This window comes from Biomphalaria glabrata, chromosome 1 (assembly GCF_947242115.1).
Source record: "Biomphalaria glabrata chromosome 1, xgBioGlab47.1, whole genome shotgun sequence".
Lineage (NCBI taxonomy): Eukaryota > Metazoa > Mollusca > Gastropoda > Planorbidae > Biomphalaria > Biomphalaria glabrata.
In genome coordinates this window covers 25,377,288-25,397,722 of record NC_074711.1, presented here as the reverse complement: position 1 = coordinate 25,397,722, position 20,435 = coordinate 25,377,288, and the positions used below count along the sequence as shown (strand labels likewise).

Below are 20,435 nucleotides of genomic sequence, written 5' to 3'. Positions count from 1 at the left end.
AAAACCCCCTACAGGGGGTTTTGAGTTTCAAACCCCCTACCAGAGGTTTTTGCAGTTAAATCCCCCTCTTCTATAAAACAAAACAAAAAAAATGCAAACAACAATCCCCAAATTCCAACAGCACAGTTAAGGAAGATTTATTTTGATTTTAAAACTCCCTCCAAAATTTACGATAAACACCCTCTTCAATATAAAAAAAAAATTACACAATCAAAATTCTATGAGCGTAGCCAAAGGGGTTTTGAGTTTAATTTCCCCTCCCCCCTTTTCCAGTTGGGGTTTGAAGCTAAAAAGTACCTATTCAATATTTAAAAAAAAAGCAAATTACACACTATAAAATCTATGAGTGTAGCCAAAGGGGTTTTGAGTTTAAAACCCCCTGCCAGCAGGGTTTGAAGCTGAAAAATACCTCTTCAATATTAAAAAAAAAGCAAATTACGCATTCAAAATGCTATGAGCGTAGACAAAGGGGTTTTTGAGTTTAAATCCCCCTCCTCCAGATGGCTTTTTCTTTAAAGTTTAAAACCCCTCCAGATGGTTTTGAATTCAAAATTCCCCTACAGAGCGTTTACAGTTGAAAACCTCTCTTTTCAATATTATTTTAAAGCAAACTACAGTCACCAAATTCTATGATCGTAGCCTAATGGGGTTTTGAATTAAAACCCCTCAACAGATGATTTTGACGAAAAAACTTTCTTTTCGATATAAAATCTAAAACGAAATACAGGCATGTAATTCCAAGAGCTTAGTCAAGAAAGGTTACAAATTTCTACCAGTGGCTTGGGCTCCATAAATAAAGTGTGAATAGTCTTCTGCGAAATTGAAAAACACTAAATGTGGCTCAACAAAGATGGCTAAGACAGATTTTAGGAGTCAGTCATAGAGATCGGGTCTAAATCAAAGAAATCATATGCCGAACTGGGAGTCGAACCCTTAGTAAAGTTTGTGACAGAGCGTCGCATGAGGTTTTGAGGGACATGTTCTCCGACAAAATGAATTACGCATAATAAGAGTTGCGGAAACAGCTTGCCGGAAAATGCGCCGAACAGCGCGACAAGGTCTAAGTCAGTAAGAATAGCACATTACGTTTTTGAAATAAAACTTTTTAATAGCAAGATAATGCACTGTAGATACCTCAGAATATGCATTTTGTTGGCTTTCATTACCAAAAATAGTGCCCGGCGGCGGGGCAAAGCGCTGGGGGATCGCTGCGAGCTCCCCCAGACCCCCTTGCTAGCAAGGGCGGGGAGTCTACAAGTTTTCCACTAATTCCAGGAATAATCTATTCTAGGGCACAATAAACGTCTTCCGAAAGGGTCAGAATGTAATAAAGATTAATTATGTACACACATACACATATATTTTTTTTTCCGCGGCAGGGGGGGCGGGGGGGAATCCCCCCCCCCGGAAAAAAATCCTGGCTACGCCCATGGTGAACATACATAGAAAAGTGAATATACACAACACATATACTACATAATTATGGAGCCCATTGACTAGTTATATATTCAGTTTTTTTCCACCAACAAAAATTTTTATGTGATATATTCAGCTAAGGACTAATCAAGGCACTGTATGTAGTGATTGTCATGAGGATAAATTTGTATGAACTAGAGATTGTCTTATTTGTTTCGTTTCATTGTTCCCTTCTTTTCTGCTTATTTTTTTTTTCAGCAATGGAAGGATCAAAAGTTACACTGGAACCCTGAAGACTTTAATGGACTCAAAGTTCTAAGAATTCCTTGTCGACATTTGTGGAAACCGGATATAGTTTTATACAACAGGTCAGTGTTAGGTCCCTTGCATGGCTTTCGCTGGTCATAACGTAAACAATTGTCCTATGTAGCTGTGAGGCTCAAGCGTGAGACTTTCTTTTAGCTTTCACTCTTTCCATCTTTTCTTCGGTCTTCCCCTCACCTTGTTTTCTGGTTTATCGAGTGGTGTTTAGTTTCAGTGTTAGTTGAGTGTCTGTCGTTGTTGTTCGGGAGTTTTGTTTGTTTTTGGTGGGGTTTTTTGCCTCTTTTGTGTACAGTTATCTGGTGTGCTATGTGTGTTATTTGTTGTACTATTGGGTATCTTTATATGATGTGCTATGTGCTATTGTGTATCCTTATGTGATATGTAATATGCTATTGTGTACTGTTATATGATGTGCTATTGTGTATTCTTATGTGGTGTCCTCAGCTTCTGCCTAATATTATTTTTAGGCAAATCAATTCACAAGCATTATTTTCTGCTCTTGTTGAGGGCCCACGTCTGACTCTAAATACCTATTGGACATAAATGCCCACAATCCTGGACTATTAGTCAGTAGCTACTTGAAGATGTTTCAGGAAGAAGGCTATCTAATAGTTTGTCTGCATACCATTTTAATGAAATGAGCTGTGATTTTTCCAACCAAAGAAAATTATTTTTCAAGCAACATCCAAGGTTAAATAAACGAAATTTGAACTAAATGAACAATTATGCTGCAAAGTTTATTGAATTTTTTTTTACTGTCCTTCTGAACTTTGTCACTACCGTGAATGTGTTATTGAAAACGTACATTTTTTCAACATTTTTAGAGTCAGGTTTGTAAAAGTACTTCCTTTAAAATGTGCTCTGGATAAATTAGTGTCTGCTGACCTACGGCTGAAGCCTTTAGGCCTATAACTCAACAATATATAAATCATATGACAATACCATGTGTTTTGAAACAAATGAATCACTTTGTCCCTAGTACCTATTGTCACTATTTATTAGTTTATAACTATAATCTGTTTGATTTCAAATTTGTGAGATTTTTTTGTTGTTGAAAAATACTACATATAACTTGTACATAGTATATAAATAATATAGTCTGGATAGTATTGCTAAATCAAGACGTATATAAGAATCACATATACTTTGAAATTATTTTTAACTTCATAACCTTTTTATTTATTCTATTTGGGGAAAAAAACACAAATCAGGAAATAATTTTGCCAATATTTTTGACCATCATTTTCATGTCTTAAAATTCATTTACAATTTTGTTCTCGTCCTTTGACAACCCAAAAAATATCATTTGTAATCTAAGGGCAGATAACTGCGGAAATAAACTTTCCAGAAAGGAAATGATTTTGATCAAGTTATTTTTGCTAATAGCAGTTAGATGGAGACGTAATTAAAATGATTTTAATTTTTTTATACCATATGCCACTTTTAGAAATAGGCCTTAAGACCTTTCTAGAACCACGTTTCTCAAACTGTAGGGCGCTGTCCTCCCAAAGGGAGGGCGATGTCATGACAAAGAAAGGGAGAGGGGGAGAAATCGGTCGATTTCTTTTTTAAAGGAAAAAAAAAGTTGCGTTAGTGTTTTAATTATAAATTAGTGTTTGTTTGATAACCAAGTAAAATGACATTTTTAACAAAGTTTTAAAATGTAAATATTTTAAGCAATATACGTTGTTTCATTTTTGTATTTAGGCCCTTGTAAAATGTAGAGCATTCTCGCTAGAGGCGCCTGCAAAAATATCGACTCAAAACATTTTGAAGAAAACTTTTGAAAACGTCTCCGCTAGCATGATTCTTCTCGACTTTCATGTGACGATTTGGCAAACATTGTCCCCAACTGCTGTACGGTACATCATTATTTGGACGAATTTTAAGTGACGAAAATAAATACGGCAAGACGAGTTCCTTAACTCTTTCTCTCCTAACTTACGATACCAACGTTGATTCCAACAGAATGTGGTAAATAATTACGGAGAGAAAGAGTTAAGATCCTCTTCTGACGATCACGCCTGTTACAGACGTTCGCGCGCTCAAATTAATGCACCTCATACAATCAAATGGCTGCCGTATAACATAGGCCTTCCTATTCCCTGCTTTCTTAGTTCAGACTTAACTGCATGTTTGGACAATCATATAGATACTATTTGTAAATACTTATTTCAGTGTTGAAGATTATACGGACGGTTATATGCAGGCACTGGCCATGGTCCACTCTAATGGTGAAGTCTTCTGGCCACCCATTGTGAAGTTTCAAAGCACTTGTCAGGTGGACATTACATTTTTTCCCTTTGATGACCAAATCTGTAGCATGAAGCTGGGCTCGTGGGCTTATGATGGATTTCAAGTAAGTAATTTTTTTAAATCCATTCCTAACGCAATTATCACATTTTTATTTTCAACTGTAGAATCAAATGCATCGATAAAATTTTTAGTCTTTATGCTAATGTATAGTAGCATATTAGATTTAATATTTTATAGCGTAAAGCTGTTTATATACATGTAACGGTTAACTGTTTATAATTTATGGAGCGGACCATGAAGACAAAAAAGGCTAGGAGATGCGATGTCGAAAAGAAAAAAATGAATCAAGCCGGGACTTTAAAAGTTTGGACCGTGTGTAAATTGGCTATGGAAGTCAAATAAAACAGAAAAGGAAAGCGCCACATTAGAGTTCAGACCATGCAGTATAAGGATCAGTGGGGAGGGCGACTTGAACTTGCATTCGAGATTGGTTTTTCCTTCTGAGCACCAAACAGCAAGCTTGTTATAGATTAGGCATCAATATGAAAATTTCCTTTGCAGGGAGACAGCAAGATAACTCTATTTGCCGCAAGAACATCAGCTCCTTTCAGTAAGCGTTTGGAGCTGCAGGCATCCTGTATGCACAATCCTGCATCAAATGTCGAAATAAACTGACAAGGCTGTGAACCTGCAACCTGGCCAGAGTGCGTCCACTGTACCTGATCATAGTTACACACCTCTTGTCAAAAGAAAGCTGCAGCCCTTAACATCATTCCACTGTGGCCTCGCCTCAGTGAAGTCATCCAGTGGTGACTCAAAGTCTCAGAGAAATCAGTTTGTGTTCTTCTTCTTCTTCTTCATCGTTCTCATTGTTATGTTGGAGTGTTCATATGACTAGACCAATACATGAGATGAACTGCGCAGTGGTTTCCAAATCAGGGAGCTCTTCATATAGTTTTCTTTCTATTGGGGTGATTTGGGGCCAATGTCTTATACGGGCCTCTTGGTAGAGAGAGCAGTTTTGGAGGACGTGGTCGGCATTTTCTGGTGATACTCCACATGGGCAGATTTCACTGGTTCAAATTTTGAGCTTCCGGAACATGTGTTGTCGCATTCTGTTGTGTCCGGTCCTGATTCGAAAGATTAGACGTTGGTCTTGTCTGGATAGCTTATAGTAAGCGTCATCTTTCTTGTGATTTGGATGAGAGCTCGTCCATTTCTCATTTATTTTATCTACAATTAATTTCTTCTGGATAGAGTGCAGAGTTTACTTGTGAGTTTGTTCTCCCACTCTTGGCGAGTGTGTCAGCCTTCTCATTTCCTGCTAGTTGTATGTGAGCTGGTATCCATTGAATAACAGTTTTTTTGCTGTTGTTGAGCTTTGTAAGTGCTGTTCTGAGGTTTTTAATATAAGGGGAATCAGAGTTTTGCAAGCTTTGGAGGGTTGTTTTTGCGTCTGTTAGAAAGACAATCTGACTGTGAGGGGAACTTGGATGATTTGCTAGCATGGTAGCAGCTAGTGCTAGTGCTTCCCTTTCTGCTCTGTGACTGTCAGAGAGCTCTCCAGTTGCAATGGATTTTTCTAGTCAGTTTGTGAATCGAGGCTTCAGTAAAGTCAATCAGTGACTCGAGGCCCCACTGAGGTCAGTCAGTGACTCGAATCCTTTTTTTTAGCCTGTCTATTATGCTTTACCATCTCTTCCGAAGATAATACATTCTCATTTTCCAACGAACTTGGATGGCCCTAGAGTCCGCTCTTCTTCTGGATTATATTAAGGGCATGTTTGGCTTGGATCTACTACAGTATTGGCTGCCTTTGCTCCGAGTATTATTAGTTTGTCTTTTTTCAGACTGGGTTGTACATCCAAGCAATCAGCAACAAAAGTATATTTAAATTGCCCTAAATGTCGGTTATACCAAGCGCTTTGGTTAGTGTCTTTTGTTTTAAAGTATTTTAGAGCTTATCTGGCACAAAACTTGTTTTCTTTTTTAAACATACATCGGAATACAAGACTTAGTACATGACTCTTATTTATTCTTAGATAACCTCTGAGACATTCACCTAAATCAGATCATTCTGGCACAGTGCAGGTGTTGAGGGAAGCATTGACCTCCACACACAGAATGGGAACCGAAGAGTTGAACAAATTTCATTTTCACATTTACTCGAAGCGCTAGGAGAGTAAAGGGAGGGAAATGTCGAGTTTTGGTTTTCTTAAAGTTAATCAAGGGAGATAATTGCATTTGCCGTGTCGAAAAAAATCCCGTTGAAGGCGGAAGGTGTGGAAGAGTTGCTGGGGCTAATGTTATCTATGGCTCCAGCTGGGAGTGAATAGGATTGAGCATTTCTAACTATCGAGTACTCAATTTTTGTCCATTTGAAACTCGCTGCATTGAGGTTAATATTTGACACAGCACATTTAAATTCCTGAGTGGCATATCTGTACAACGGGACTCTATAATTTGCTATACACTCGAATCTACGTTTTCTCCATCCAAAGATATTGTTGTAGTCAAATATAAAACATCTCAAGCGAAAGCGGTACGCATGTCGATCACAAAACGTGAAAAGAACAGTCTTAGATTTGTTCCAGCAATATTGCTTCTAACCACTTTGACGTCATTACAACACATCACAATGTGCACACAGAATAATTGAAAGAATTTCAGGCTTTCTGAAACGTTTTTTTTTCAAGAAAGAACAACTTACTGAGAGATCACTCTGAACGCGTTAACCTGCCTGGAATAGGTCGCTTCTCACTATGAGATACTCGGCACAGTTTGCGTCAAAGTTCACGATTGTCGCTACTACGTCACTTTTCTCTAACCAAGTGACGTCATCCAAAATAGGAAGTCGCATACAAACTTCTTTTCGTGTATTTCTGAACCAATTAGTCAATAGCAGAAGATACTTTTGTCCCTCAATGCTGCATGGTGGAACACTTTTCTCGAGAAAAGAAATAAAAAATGTTTGTTTGTAAAAATGTTTTACATGTTTCGCATGTTCCTTCAGAGTTGAAGATAGTTTACTTCCTAGTCCAAACCTCCAGCACGACGGGGGATGGGAGCGGACAGGGTTTGAACCCTGAACCATCGATAAATCCAAACGACACTCCAGCGCGCAAACCGTACGACCAGGCAGACTTCACAAGTAGGATATACTTTAAATAGTCTCTCAACGAAATGCTTCAAGGCTAACCATCTATTCTTTCCATAACCCGAAAATCAGCTAAATGCTAAATCGACGAAATTGCTTATTTCTTTTTGAGATTTCCCACGAACTGTGGCACAATGAATCGTATCGCCAGAGAAAACACTTTCATTTTAGTGTGGGCTCGAAGAGTCCGTGAACGCTGTCAAAAACTGGGAATCACTAGCCTGCTTCTTTGCTTTGTTCATTTTATAAGGGCCAAATCTTTAGTAAAGATTGCTTCATTTTATAAGGGCCAAATGTTTAGTAAAGATTGCTTCAATTGTATTTTGGGTCATACGTTTTAAGCAATTTCAAACATATAGTCGATTGAGCTGTTATACTAGAAAACTGTAGGATAGGGCAAAGTACCTTGATCTCCCTCCAAATATATTTCATTATTGAATGTACATTAATGGAAGCATATATAAAGCTTCCCATTGAAAATCCCAATATATGCCTACATTCAGATGTTTGGTTATATCCACATGTGCTACAGAAACTTGTGACTTACATTTCTCACAACGCACTCCTCGGTGATAATCACTGGCGGATCCAGGGGGGGAGGGGAGGGGCGATCGCCCCCCCCCCACTCGGCCGACCCCTTCGGGGGGGGGGGGCGGACGAATTTTAGTATATAATTCACACAATTTGTATACGAATTCATTACTTATGTTAATAATATATACTAATTATTTATATTTCAACCTATTTTTAGATTATTTCGCCCCCCCTCTAGTATGTTGGCCGATTTGGTGGGGTCGGGAGGGGGCGATGATATCAATCCCGCCCCCCCCCATAAACTTTCGAGTGGGGGGGGGCGGTCCAATTTCTTTGTAGAAATCACAGCTTGCTAACAGAATCAATTAAATATCTATGTGATTTAAACTTGTTATTGATATTTTAACCGATCTTTGTATTATGTCGTTCCCTGTTTGCCAATTTATCTCTACTGCCCTTCCCACCTAAACCTTTTGGGGGGGGGGGGCGGTCCTACTTTAATGGAGAAATCATAGTTTGTGAACAAAATTAGATGAATTAATATATAGATTTATATTATGTCGCTCGCCTTCTTGTATCTTGGCCGTTTCGGTGAGGTTGGGGGAGTGGGAAATTGCATGTACTGCCCTCCCCACTCTAGCCCTCTGAGTGGGGGGGGGTCTATTTTTATGGAGAATCATAGTTTGTAGTTGAATATCTATATAATATAAACTACATATTGATATGTGAACTCATTGTATATTATGTCGTACCACACTATAATCTCAAATTTTATCATTAGTAAAATTTAAATGAAAAAGGGTTGTACCAGGTGGGAGGGGCGATTCATGCAATCGCCATTCCCCCATCGGACAAACCAATACTTTTTATTTTTGTATTACAGTTAGGAAATTACAAAACAAAAATATCTGTCACTAATATAATTTATATATACTATAAATTAAATTCTTATATCGAGTCGCCACACCCCTATTCTTTAATGCCAAATGCAATCTTTAGCAGAAATTATTAAAGGAGCGAGGATTAATCGTTTTCACACTACCGCCCCTCCCATTTCCAGACAGAGTTTATGTAATTTCACATGAATTTATCATAACTATTTTAAGAAAGACTTTGCATTCAAAAAATTAGAATTCAAACGAAATTTTTCAGTATAAGAGTCACGATTGAGATGAGTTCTAAACCCAAATCATTTTTTCATAGTCGCCTTTTTCTAACCTTTACTCAATCTGATATTTTTCTAGTTAAATAAATTTGGGACTATAACTCACAATTTATACTTTCATTTTATTGAATATTATTTATCGAATAATTTTTTTTCGGCGGAGATCCTCAAAGCTAAAATCTAAATATGTGGGGTATCTTATCTTTTCAAGGAACAAATCGGATTTTTTGCAATGTATTAAGGGCCTATAAATTCATATTAGAATATTTTTCAAGTACAACATTATTCAAAAGGTCCTTTTTTAATAGTATGAATAATGAGTTTTAGGTCAGGAGAATACGTTTCTTCTGTGAAGTATGCAAAAAAACTCTTTTGGCTGCGGGGCTTCGCCCCGAACTCCATTGATAAATAATGAGCTGTAGATGTCAGGAGAATGCGTTACTGCAATGAAGAATGCAACAAAACGCTTTTGGCGGCGGGGCTTCGCCCTGAACTCCATTGATGAATAATGAGTTGTAGATGTCAGGAGAATGCGTTTCTACAGTGAAGAATGCAAGAAAACACTTTTGGCGTCGGGGCTTCGCCCCGAACTCCATTGATAAATAATGAGTTGTACATGTCAGGAGAATGCGTTTCTACAATGAAGAATGCAAGAAAACACTTTTGGCGTCAGGGCTTCGCCCCGAAATACATTGATGAATAATGAGTTGTAGATGTCAGGAGAATGCGTTTCTACAGTGAAGGATGCAAGAAAACGCTTTAGGCGTCGGGGCTTCGCCCCGAACTCTATTGATGAATAATGAGCTGTAAATATCAGGAGAATACTTTTCTGCAGTGAAAAAAGCAAGAAAACGCTTTTGTCGTCGGGGCTTCGCCCCGAACCCCACAAGAGAACCTTATAGCGCTGCCCCAGTTGTTTTGTTTTTCACCGAAGGTTGAGAAATGCTGCTTTTTAAAAATTCTCATATATATATATATATATATATATATATATATATATATATATATATATATATATATATATATACGCACGTTTATGCATAGGGTTAGGGTTTACTGGGCATTAGGGTTAGGGTTTGGAAAAAAATCGCCCTTTTCCCCCCCCTCAAAAGTTCTGGATCCGCCAGTGCGGTGATTGTTGATTTTACTTGCCTGGTACTATCCAGGAACTGAAGGTCTCCGACATGTCGTACCCTGTCATCGACTTGAACAGAAGGGAGAAGCCAAGCCATAGAATGGTCTATGCTCAAAGCGATATTAATAGAAGCAGCGAAAAACATGCAGAAGGACAGCACGCCAAGAGTCGCAAGGAAGCGTGGTGTCAGTTTCTGGGGAAAAGGCAGGATGCTGCAAAGTAAAAGCACTACCCATGCCTCGGAAACAGAAGTCTGCTAAACAGAGACCATGAAGCAAGGAACAAGAAGAAAACGATGCAAGGCGGTACTTTTAAGTTGGTATTCAAAAGATTGAGAAAGATTTGTAAATAAAAGCGTGACATTAATAGACTTTTTTGATGGAATCGGGACATTAGCCGTCCCGCCTGGACATTTTATGAAAAGCGTGATACAGACGTCCAAAACGGGACTGTTCCACCTAAGTCGGGACGTCTGGTTACCTTATCTCACTGTCTGTCTGGTAAAAAAAAGTTTGTACACGTTATTTCTACCACACCCAAGTTGAAATTTTACACAATTTCTTTTATTTATGAGAAAGTATCAAGTTTGGATTTACATCTATACTAACGTTAGAATCTCCTATAATCTAAGTAAATTAATATATGGGCGTAACCAGGATTTTTTTCGGGTGGGAGGGGGGAGGAATTAGGGCGGATATTTTTTTTTTTTTCAGATTTTTCTTAATTATAGAAATGTTATTGAGGGCGAATTAATCACTCTTACAATGTCTTCGGCTTCATAATGGCGGAATTTATTTTTTGTAAATTTTTTATTTTCCTTTCTGTGAATTTTTATATTTAATGTCTAATTTGTTTGTGTTCATGCGCAGGTTGATGTTGATAACAGATCAGTTCCAGTCGACCTAAGTAATTATGTCAGTAATGGTAAGATATCAATTTTTACTTGGTTTTTATTCTCATACATCTTACATCAACCCTGAGGACAAAAATCAGGAGCCGGTGCCCTTTAGGCAGCTTGTGCAGCACACAGTCCTACAAGCTGACAGAAGCATGAGCATAGAAGCCTTCCAGATAGCCCTCACACCCACGAAAGAGATTGGACCAAAGCTCAATGAACATTCTATATAGCATGCGCTATACATATGAAAACTAATAATATTGCATAGTATCACTGCCTAATTAAAAATGGTTAAAAGTTTCCGACATTAAAACCTATAGAAAAACCTAGAGTTATTAATTGTTTATTAAAAATGGATAAATAAAACCTAATACATTTTGCGTTTATGCCTATTTTTACAGGAGAGTGGCACCTGATCAGCGTCACTGCACAACGAAACGTGGTCTTCTACCCTTGTTGTCCAGAACCGTTTCCAGACGTGACCTTCACCATTCATTTGCGTCGCCGGACACTGTACTACACACACAATGTCATCATCCCGTGTGTCATGTTGTCCTCTCTGACCTTGCTGGTGTTCTGGATGAGTCCAGATTCAGGGGAGAAGGTCACGCTTGGTCTCACCGTCCTGCTGGCATTTTCTGTCTTTATGTTGCTGATAGCCGAGAACATGCCAGCAACATCCAACTTTGTTCCTCTCATTGGTAAGTCACTTTTGGTTGGAGTATTGAACTACTGTAAAAATGTTTGTTTTTACAAGGCTTGTATCAACTCACTTTATCTGTCTGCCTGTCTGTCTGATTTAAAGTCTTTACACGTGATTTCTCCCACAATCAATCTCGGATCACGCTGAAATTTTGCACAATTGTTTCTTGTACTTGACAAAAAAAACAACAACACAACAACAATTAGTTAATTAACTATTGGTAATAAATTATTTTGTTTGATATCTCGAACAAGGGAAAGAAATTGTAATTGACTGAAATGGTGGTATAAGCTGAATTAGTCCCCTTATAGGTCGTCGTCTGAGTCAATGAACACAAATCTGAAAAATAGGAAACAATAGCTAACTCTACAATCTACCATGTTCATAAGCTCTCTACTAGCAGAGTGGTAACCTTGTTGGCTTGAGAAGACTTGAGCCATGAGTTTCAGGTCTTTCCCCTTTTTTTTTTTTATTTTATAAATGCTTTTTTATTGTTAGTCTAGATCCAGCGGCGTAGCTAGGGTATATGATGCCCAGTGCGGCAGCGTCTCGTGATGCCCCCCCCCCCTTTTCTAAAAAAAAAAACGAAATGACTTTTTTCGAACTAATGTGTATTTATTGTTAAAGTATAGCTAATCTGAAAAAAAATCAATTTAACAACAAGATACTACAAAAATCTTAGCTGCTTTCTTCCTGACAAAATTGAAATCTATTTTTTTCCAACCATTGGCAAATTAGTGAGTCACAATTTTTTTCATCGTTGATTGCCATTAACTATCTGCTTGCATATATAATTTTAAAAATAACATGGTTCACTTTCGGAAAATAAAAAAGTAGCCGTTGCATCAGAACTTTGAATGATCTAAAATATCATTATCTCCAATTTTCATTTTCTCTTCTAGTTTCTGAGATCTAAACGGGACGGACGGACAGACTGATAGGCCACACAAAACTAATAGCGTCTTTTTCCCTTTCGCGGGCCGCTAAAAAAAGCAAATTACACACTCAAAATGCTATTATCGTAGCCAAAGGGATTTTTTAGCTTAAACCCCCCTCCAGCGGGGTTTGAAGCGAAAAAAATACCTCTTGAATATTAAAAAAAAAAGGAAATTACACACTCAATAAGCTATAGGGGTTTTTCATCGGGGTTTGAAGCTAAAAAATACCTCTTCTATATAAACAAAAGCAAATTACACACTCAAAATTCTATGAGCCTAGCCAAGCCAAAAGGGGTTTTGAGTTTAAACCCCCTCTTCCAGAGGACTTTTTTTTAAAGTTTAAAACCCCTCCTGATGGTTTTGAGTTTAAATGCCCCCATACAGAGAGTTTTGAAGTTGAAAACCTCTCTTTTCAATTTTATTCTAAAGCAAACTACAGTCACCAAATTCTATGACCGTAGCTTATGGTGTTTTAAATTTTAAAAAAATAAACTCCACAGATTTTTTAGTTTAAACCCTCCCACCAAATGGTTTTGACGATAAAACTTCCCTTTTGATATAAAATCTAAAGCAAACTGCAGTCACCTAATTCCAAGAGCGTAGCCATAGAGGTTACAAATTTCTACCAGTGGCTGGGCTCCATTAATAAAGTGCAGTGAATAGTCATCTGCCGAAATTGAAAAAGAATAAATGTGGCTCAACAAAGATGGTTTTTAGGAGTCAGTTATAGAGATCGGGTCTCAATCAAGGAAATCCTATGCCGAACTGGAAGTCGACTCCTTAGTAAGGTTGTGACAGAGAGGTTTGCGTGACATGTTCTCCGACAAAATGAATTACGCATAATAATCGTTGCGATTACATGGAGGCCATTACGAGGAAAGCGCAAACAAGGACATCCTAGTAGGCCTACAACTTGGCGCCACAATTTCATGGAAGTCCTCAGAGCAGGTGGAAGAGGCTTTAGACATTGCCAGTGACAGATTTTTGTGGAAGCAGCTTGCAGCCCAGTGCGCCGAACGGCGCATGAGATCTAAGTCAGTAAGAATAGTACATGAGATTTTAAAAATAAAAATGTTTAATAGCAGAATAATGTACTGTACAGTGGCGTAGCAACCATTGCGCCCGGGGCCACGACCACTAGGGTCCCAAACGGGGTTAAGTAAGGGAGTGTGTTGACTATAAGGGTTTAAATGCATCACATTATTACATTATTTTAATTAAATCATGTATATTTTTTCTTCAATTTTATTTTTTGTATCCGAGCCAAATAACAATGTAATCTATTAAAGGAAGGTAACTCTTAAATTGTCAGTACAGCGTTTCATTTTAAATCTAACGTGTTAGATTATTTATTTAATAATAATAATAATAATAATAGTAATAATAATAATAATAACTACGTGTAAGCCTACTCATTGTGAAAGTGTTGTATGTGATGAATTATATTTGCCGTTATTTTTGTTCAAGTGTTATTTATTTATTTAATATTACAATGCATATTGACTAATTGAATTACTTCAATTAATTGTATGAGTAAACAGTAGATGTTAAGAACGTTCCCTTTTGCAGAATGCACTCAGATTTCAATAATACTTAGAGTTATATATACTTTTTGTGAGAGAGACTTGTATCAAATCTTATTTAAATACACGATTCACCTATGTACAGGCAATATGTCTTCCAATTCTTTCAAGTAACAAACATTAGTGCATGGAAAGCGAGCTTGAAACCACAAACGACTTTCTACTCACTAGGTTGAACATTCATTTCTTGACAAAGTTGCTTTAAAAACCATCGACTGCTAACTAGACGAAGCTGATATAAAACAGGACTATTGCGCTGTGGGAAGTTATACACACACGATAACTAATACACATTCAGAATATTTGAAGATTCAGCATGTCACTCGTAGTTCCGAAATGTTACATGGTTGACCAACGACATTGGCCCTTCCGATGATATGTAGTTTAGAGATCATGTTAGTTTTGTAAATAAATATATTGTGCATTGTCTTTAGCGACGGTAAAGCTAGTGACGCAGTCAGACAGACGAATTACGTTGCAGAACACGGCACTACATGATAGGAGAAGAATGTGGCTCGGGCTTGTAGCAAGATGTAGAGCGAATAGACCACTAATTAAAACGACGGATCATCCTCAATTGTAAATAAACATCAGTTGAAGAATTCACAAAGTTTTATTAAGTCTGTTATAGATATTTGTTGTGTCCCTAGGAAGCGCTCCCCCAGACCCTTTTACTGACACGGTCAAGAAGTCTACAATTTTTCCACTAACTCCAGAAAGAACCTATTCTAGGGCACAATAAACATCTTCCGAAAGAATGAAAGGTCCGAATTAATAAAGATTAATTATGTAAACATACACATGCACACAAACACACATATGAATTTTTTAGCGGGGGGAAGGGGGAGAAAAAAAATCCCCCCCCCCTCCGAAAAAAGTCCTGGCTACGCCCATGATATTATATAATATAATATTTATTAGACACTCCCAAAATAATAATGTGCCTGTATGCTCATTTGATTGTTCTCATCTCTTTATTGTCTTGAATTAAAGTAATTACTATTCTTGCCTTCTCTATTATTAGGTATGTACCTGACCACAGTTATGGGGATCACGTCTGTTTCAGTTATGCTAGCTGTTCTCATTTCCAACATAAGCCACGGTGGTCAATACGAGAAACCAGTCCCAAAACTTCTCCGTGGTCTCACCATAGTCCTGGGCAAAATTATGTTCAGGAAGCTACACTTCATTAAATCTTTCTCCGGCGACGTCAGAGTCACTTCCCCTGCTCCTCTAAGGACATCTCGGACCATATACCGCGTAAGCAACGGCAACCACGTCTCCAGTGACTCTGGCTGCGGCCTACTCGAGTACGAGCTTGGTGAGAGCCCTGGCAGTGGCGAATCTTTAGGAAGAAATCACAATCCCAACCCGAGAATACCGCCCCAGACCCACGAGAAACGCAAGCTGGGCCAGCCCAGAGAGGACGACGTGGAGACACTATTGCATCTCCTGAAGAAAGTTCTTCTGAAGGAGCAGGAGAAAGACTCCAATGTGGAAATCAAGCTTCAGTGGGAAGAGGCGGCCCAGGTCTTGGACAAATTTCTTTTTTACATCTTCCTTTTGTTGACAGTGACCGCCTCTATTGTGACTCTGGTCATTATGCCCATGACAAAACCAGAGACGCCAACTCTGGTCAAATACTCATAGGATAAATGACAAATCTGGACAAGTGGTTGTGCTCTTTTGTTTAATTGTTGTCATAAGTTTATACAATCGACTTATTTTATGTAAATAAATTCATTCATTTCGTTACCCCGCCCTTTTTACTTTTCAGTGAATTTCTGTTAGTTATAGTCAGAGAAATGCCAAGACATTGCATTGGAAATAGCTGAATAAACTTACATTTCGCACATATAGTAGATATACTAGAAATCGAACCAGATTATGGATCAACTAGGTGCTTTGACTTGATGATAACATCCTTAAACCAGCTCTTCTTATAACCTATAAAGGAATCAATCTTTTAGATTATGGAGTCTACACCATTATTTCAATGCCTCAAATTGACTGTCTATATGATTAGTCGCATAGTTAACTATCCATGGGTAGACCGAACTGGTTGCATTTTGACATTGCCTGTGATGGAACCATATTGTTATGACTTTGCCATGCGCACCGCCATCCAAGATAGTGCAGAAAGAAGGTGCGCACTATCAGTGACCAGACAAGTCGGATGTTGACATAAGAGACTAACGATTTCCGCCCAAGTCTAGAGCCAATATGGAGATGTTGTACTCAAGGCAGACGTTACTAAGTGTTTGTGATGTCCTCGTGTAAATAAACATCTATGTCCTCGTTGAGTTGCCTCACTTAAGTTATTACAATTGGTTGTCAGAAGTGGGATTATAGGCAACTCAACGAGAGGAGGTAGGATTTACAATGGCAGCTTTGAAACGATTAGACCAACTCTCAGTTAGAGAGCTTAGGAAGGAACTTCGTAACCGATATGAGATAATTGGTGGTACCAAGGAGGTGCTTACAACTCGTCTCCGGCAAGCCTTGATAGATGAAGACGAAGATCCAGATACCTACTTATTTGAAATTGAACCGGAGATTTATGAGCTTATTGGCAAGATAAATGAAGCAATGTGTGAACAAATTAACAGTATGGGGAACAAGGTAGATAAAATGTTGTCTCAGCTGAAAGAAGGAGTTAACTCGTTTGTAAAGGAGCAGTTGCCTGTAGACTCGTTGGTTAAGAAGTTGCGTGGTCAAGACTGTGGTTGCACAAACAGTGGTGACGGAGACGCTGGGGATTTGAGCGCCGTCTGTGTCTGTGTTGTGGGCAAGTCTTGTGGTTGTGACTTTCAAGACGAGAAACGTGATAGCGATTGCTGTGATGATCTCAACGGGATGTACCGAGTCGAACGGAAAGAGACAAATGAAGTATTTGTTCCTGTTGTACCTGTTACCAGTACCTTAACTGAAGTCTGTTATGTGCCTGAAGCGTTTGTTCCTGTTGTACCTGTTACCAGTACCTCAATGAGCCGGACAGATCAAGACAACGTTGGGTCTGCTTTCAAGCCTGTTGCTATGGACCTTAAAGACCTCTGCCTATCTGCCGGTGCTCACGAGGGAAATTCGAAGCTTGACAACTGCATCCAGAAGTTTAGCATGAATTGTACGTGCGGCGCTTCACACATAGAATTTAGATGCCAAGAAAACCACCAACAGCGCATATGTACTTCTACCATCATCATCGACATTGGCATAGATGAATGTCAATCAAATCACTCTAAATCTGAGCTGTCAAGAGAAAGACATTTTCCACTTGAACCTGAAGAGACCTATCTTCTGGACGTAAGACTGTTGTCTGAGGATGACTTCGGTGCATTGGACTTTGCTTGCAACGTGGCTGCAAGCGAACCTGAAGCTCCCTTGAGAGGCGTCTGTCGGGAAGGTCTGCTGAGACAGCGTGTCCGATCAACGGCTGTGCTGAAGAAAACAGTGCTCGACCCTATCTCTTTGTGTGGCAAACGGCCACGTCATTATCGCAACAACAGCCTGGTCAACTGGAGAAAGAGAAAGCGGCACTGGAAGAAAACAATGCGGATGGCCTCGTGGGGAACACGCTCCCCGCCGCCCGTGGCCCCCACTGATCGACCTCCACCTGGAACTGTCAAACCTCAGCTGCAGTGTTTCTTTTCGGGACGAAAAGTGCTAAGACGGGGGCAATGTTATGACTTTGCCATGCGCACCGCCATCCAAGATAGTGCAGAAAGAAGGTGCGCACTATCAGTGACCAGACAAGTCGGATGTTGACATAAGAGACTAACGATTTCCGCCCAAGTCTAGAGCCAATATGGAGATGTTGTACTCAAGGCAGACGTTACTAAGTGTTTGTGATGTCCTCGTGTAAATAAACATCTATGTCCTCGTTGAGTTGCCTCACTTAAGTTATTACAATATAACCATTTCCAAACATAAGATACTATCTGATCAGACGTCAAGGCTAAATGTGCATGCAATGGTCAGCCGTATTCATTGCGGTGATGGCTCTACTACTTCTGCATGTTAGTATGGCCAAGTCATGCTTGAACACACAAAAAAAACGTGATGTTCTAACAAAAGATAATTCATGTCTTGTTCTTCTGAACGAAGCAACATCTGTACAGTTATGGACCCCATTGTTCTGTTTGTCTTCACTTAGCGTAACAAAATTGAGAGAAAGCAAGATCATATTAGCTCATAAATACTTGAGTTTGAGTTTAGGCACAATTTAGGCCATGTCGTCTCATAAATACTAATTCTGAAATACAAATGTAATCCACCAGTTGTTCCCCTTGCTCCTCTTTAAAAAAATAGAACATAAACTTCAATTAAGATTCACTTAAAAGCGTCTAACAAGCAAAGTGATGGCTATGTGTACTTCAAAAGCCTGTGGACTAAAAAAAACTAAATGTTTAAATGTTATGATTTTGTGTGTAGGAGGTATGGACGAGCATGTAGTGTTTTGAGATGCACTATAAATTCAGATGAAATGGTTAGCTCTATAAACCCCATATACCTACACACAAACATGTTTGTATACAAACATAATGGTAATTTTAATTTGGCAATAGTTTATTTTTTGTTTTTAAAAGATAAATATTTCATGAGTGTGGGAACAAGTTTCAAACTTTTCTAATATTGATTATTATTAAAATATTTCTTATGCTCCAAACATTGAGATCCAAATATTTTGAAAGACAATCAAGAAAATTCCATGGAAACCCATGAGACTTATTAAACTTGGTTGGTATACATATATACATACTTGTTTCGTGTATATAAATTGTCTAATGCAAAGATTCCAAAATAAAGAGTGATTTAAACAAAAAATATTATGAATACTTTTTTTTAAAAACAAGAAATGCTATGACTACTTTTTTAATGATGTTAACAACTTTTTATGTATTTGTTTTCCAATTTGAAAAAAAAAATTAAAAAGAGAAAATGTCAAAACAAATTAATTATAAACATCATTTACAAAAAAATTAATAAAATTACTTTTGAAAATTGTGTATCTTTTAAATTTGATAATCTAATCATTATTTTGGTTTTATTGGTTTATTGTGTTCCTATTCAATAAAAATATTCAATATTTTTACTACAAGGAATATCATGGTTAAAATATGACCATCACCATTCACAGGATGGCTGCCTGGTCGTGCGGTTTGCTCGCTGGACTGTCGTTCGGATTTATCGACGGTCAAGGGTTCAAACCCTGCCCGCTCCCATCCCCCGTCGTCCTGCGGGAGGTTTGGACTAGGAAGTAAACTATCTTCAACTCTGAAGGAACATCCGAATTATGTAAAACATTTTACATCTTTTCAATCTAGTTGATTTGGGAGAGAAGGGCTGGTGGCCTAGTGGTAAAGAGCTTGGCTTCTGGACTGGAAGTTGGAATCTTGGCAATGACTGGGATATTGAGCTTCAGGACTGATGAGTCCACTTAACTCCAACATTTTGGGGGGAAAAAAGTTGTTCAAAGTTATTTCCCCTGGTTCCAAGAAACAAATGAGCTTTACATCATCTGCCTCAGGGATTAAAAAGAGAACTTATTAACTTTAAAAGGTACAACTATATCTGGGAAAAGGAAATAGTACAAAAATTAACTTTAATATTTGACTTCATAAAGGCCTGCATTTTAAATCTTTGAGAAACTATCCTTTACATCGATTTTGAAATCTTACTTTCTGAAAAATAAATTCTCAGTTTAGTTTAGTTTCCCTATTTTCAATCTATTTAAAAATTTCTATCAAATATTTAAATAGAACAGATTCAAGATTCATTATCTATAATAATAAAAGATACATAGAAGTCATTAATTTAAAGAAATCAATCCGAATAGATATTTTTAATATTCTTTTTTTTTTTTGGAAACAACAGAAGTATAACAAGAAGTTTCAAAACACAGATGCATTATCTTATGAGTTGAAAGAAGGATGCTTTAAGATGAAGAAAACCACAGATTTTTGTTACTCTTGAATTCTTTGTTTCTTTCTGGGAGTAAACTAAATGTCACTTGTGCTCAGTGAAAGTTGAAAAGCCTGAACAGGGATGGTATTAGAGTTGGCATGTACATTCTAAATAAACCCCTTTCATTGGCAGGGTGTATTCAAATTTGCATCTTTAATTGACTGTGATCTAAGTGGGAATATAAAATTTTGTATTGGAAAGAAGTTCAACGTCTTAGCAATACAATTTTTTATCATTGGGGTGGGTATGCATTTCTGATAGTGCTTATTAATTATTTTTTTATGACTAAATTTATTTTTTTTTTAATATTACACTTTTTCAGAGCCTATAGCATAATAATTAAAGTAAACAAAAGACTACCA

At 37.9% G+C, this 20,435-nt stretch overlaps 1 protein-coding gene across 1 annotated transcript in view; it reads left to right on the top strand.

Moving 5' to 3' along the window:
• LOC106053339 (neuronal acetylcholine receptor subunit alpha-10-like) overlaps nt 1-16,199 on the top strand; it is a 66,088-nt gene extending 49,889 nt beyond the window's left edge. The window contains exons 6-10 of the mRNA XM_056029904.1: nt 1,675-1,784; nt 3,919-4,099; nt 10,857-10,911; nt 11,287-11,586; nt 15,134-16,199. Coding sequence (XP_055885879.1) covers nt 1,675-1,784; nt 3,919-4,099; nt 10,857-10,911; nt 11,287-11,586; nt 15,134-15,759 — 1,272 coding nt within the window. The 3' untranslated portion in view covers nt 15,760-16,199. The remainder of the gene's footprint in view (nt 1-1,674; nt 1,785-3,918; nt 4,100-10,856; nt 10,912-11,286; nt 11,587-15,133) is intronic.
• The last annotated feature ends 4,236 nt before the right edge of the window (nt 16,200-20,435 follow it).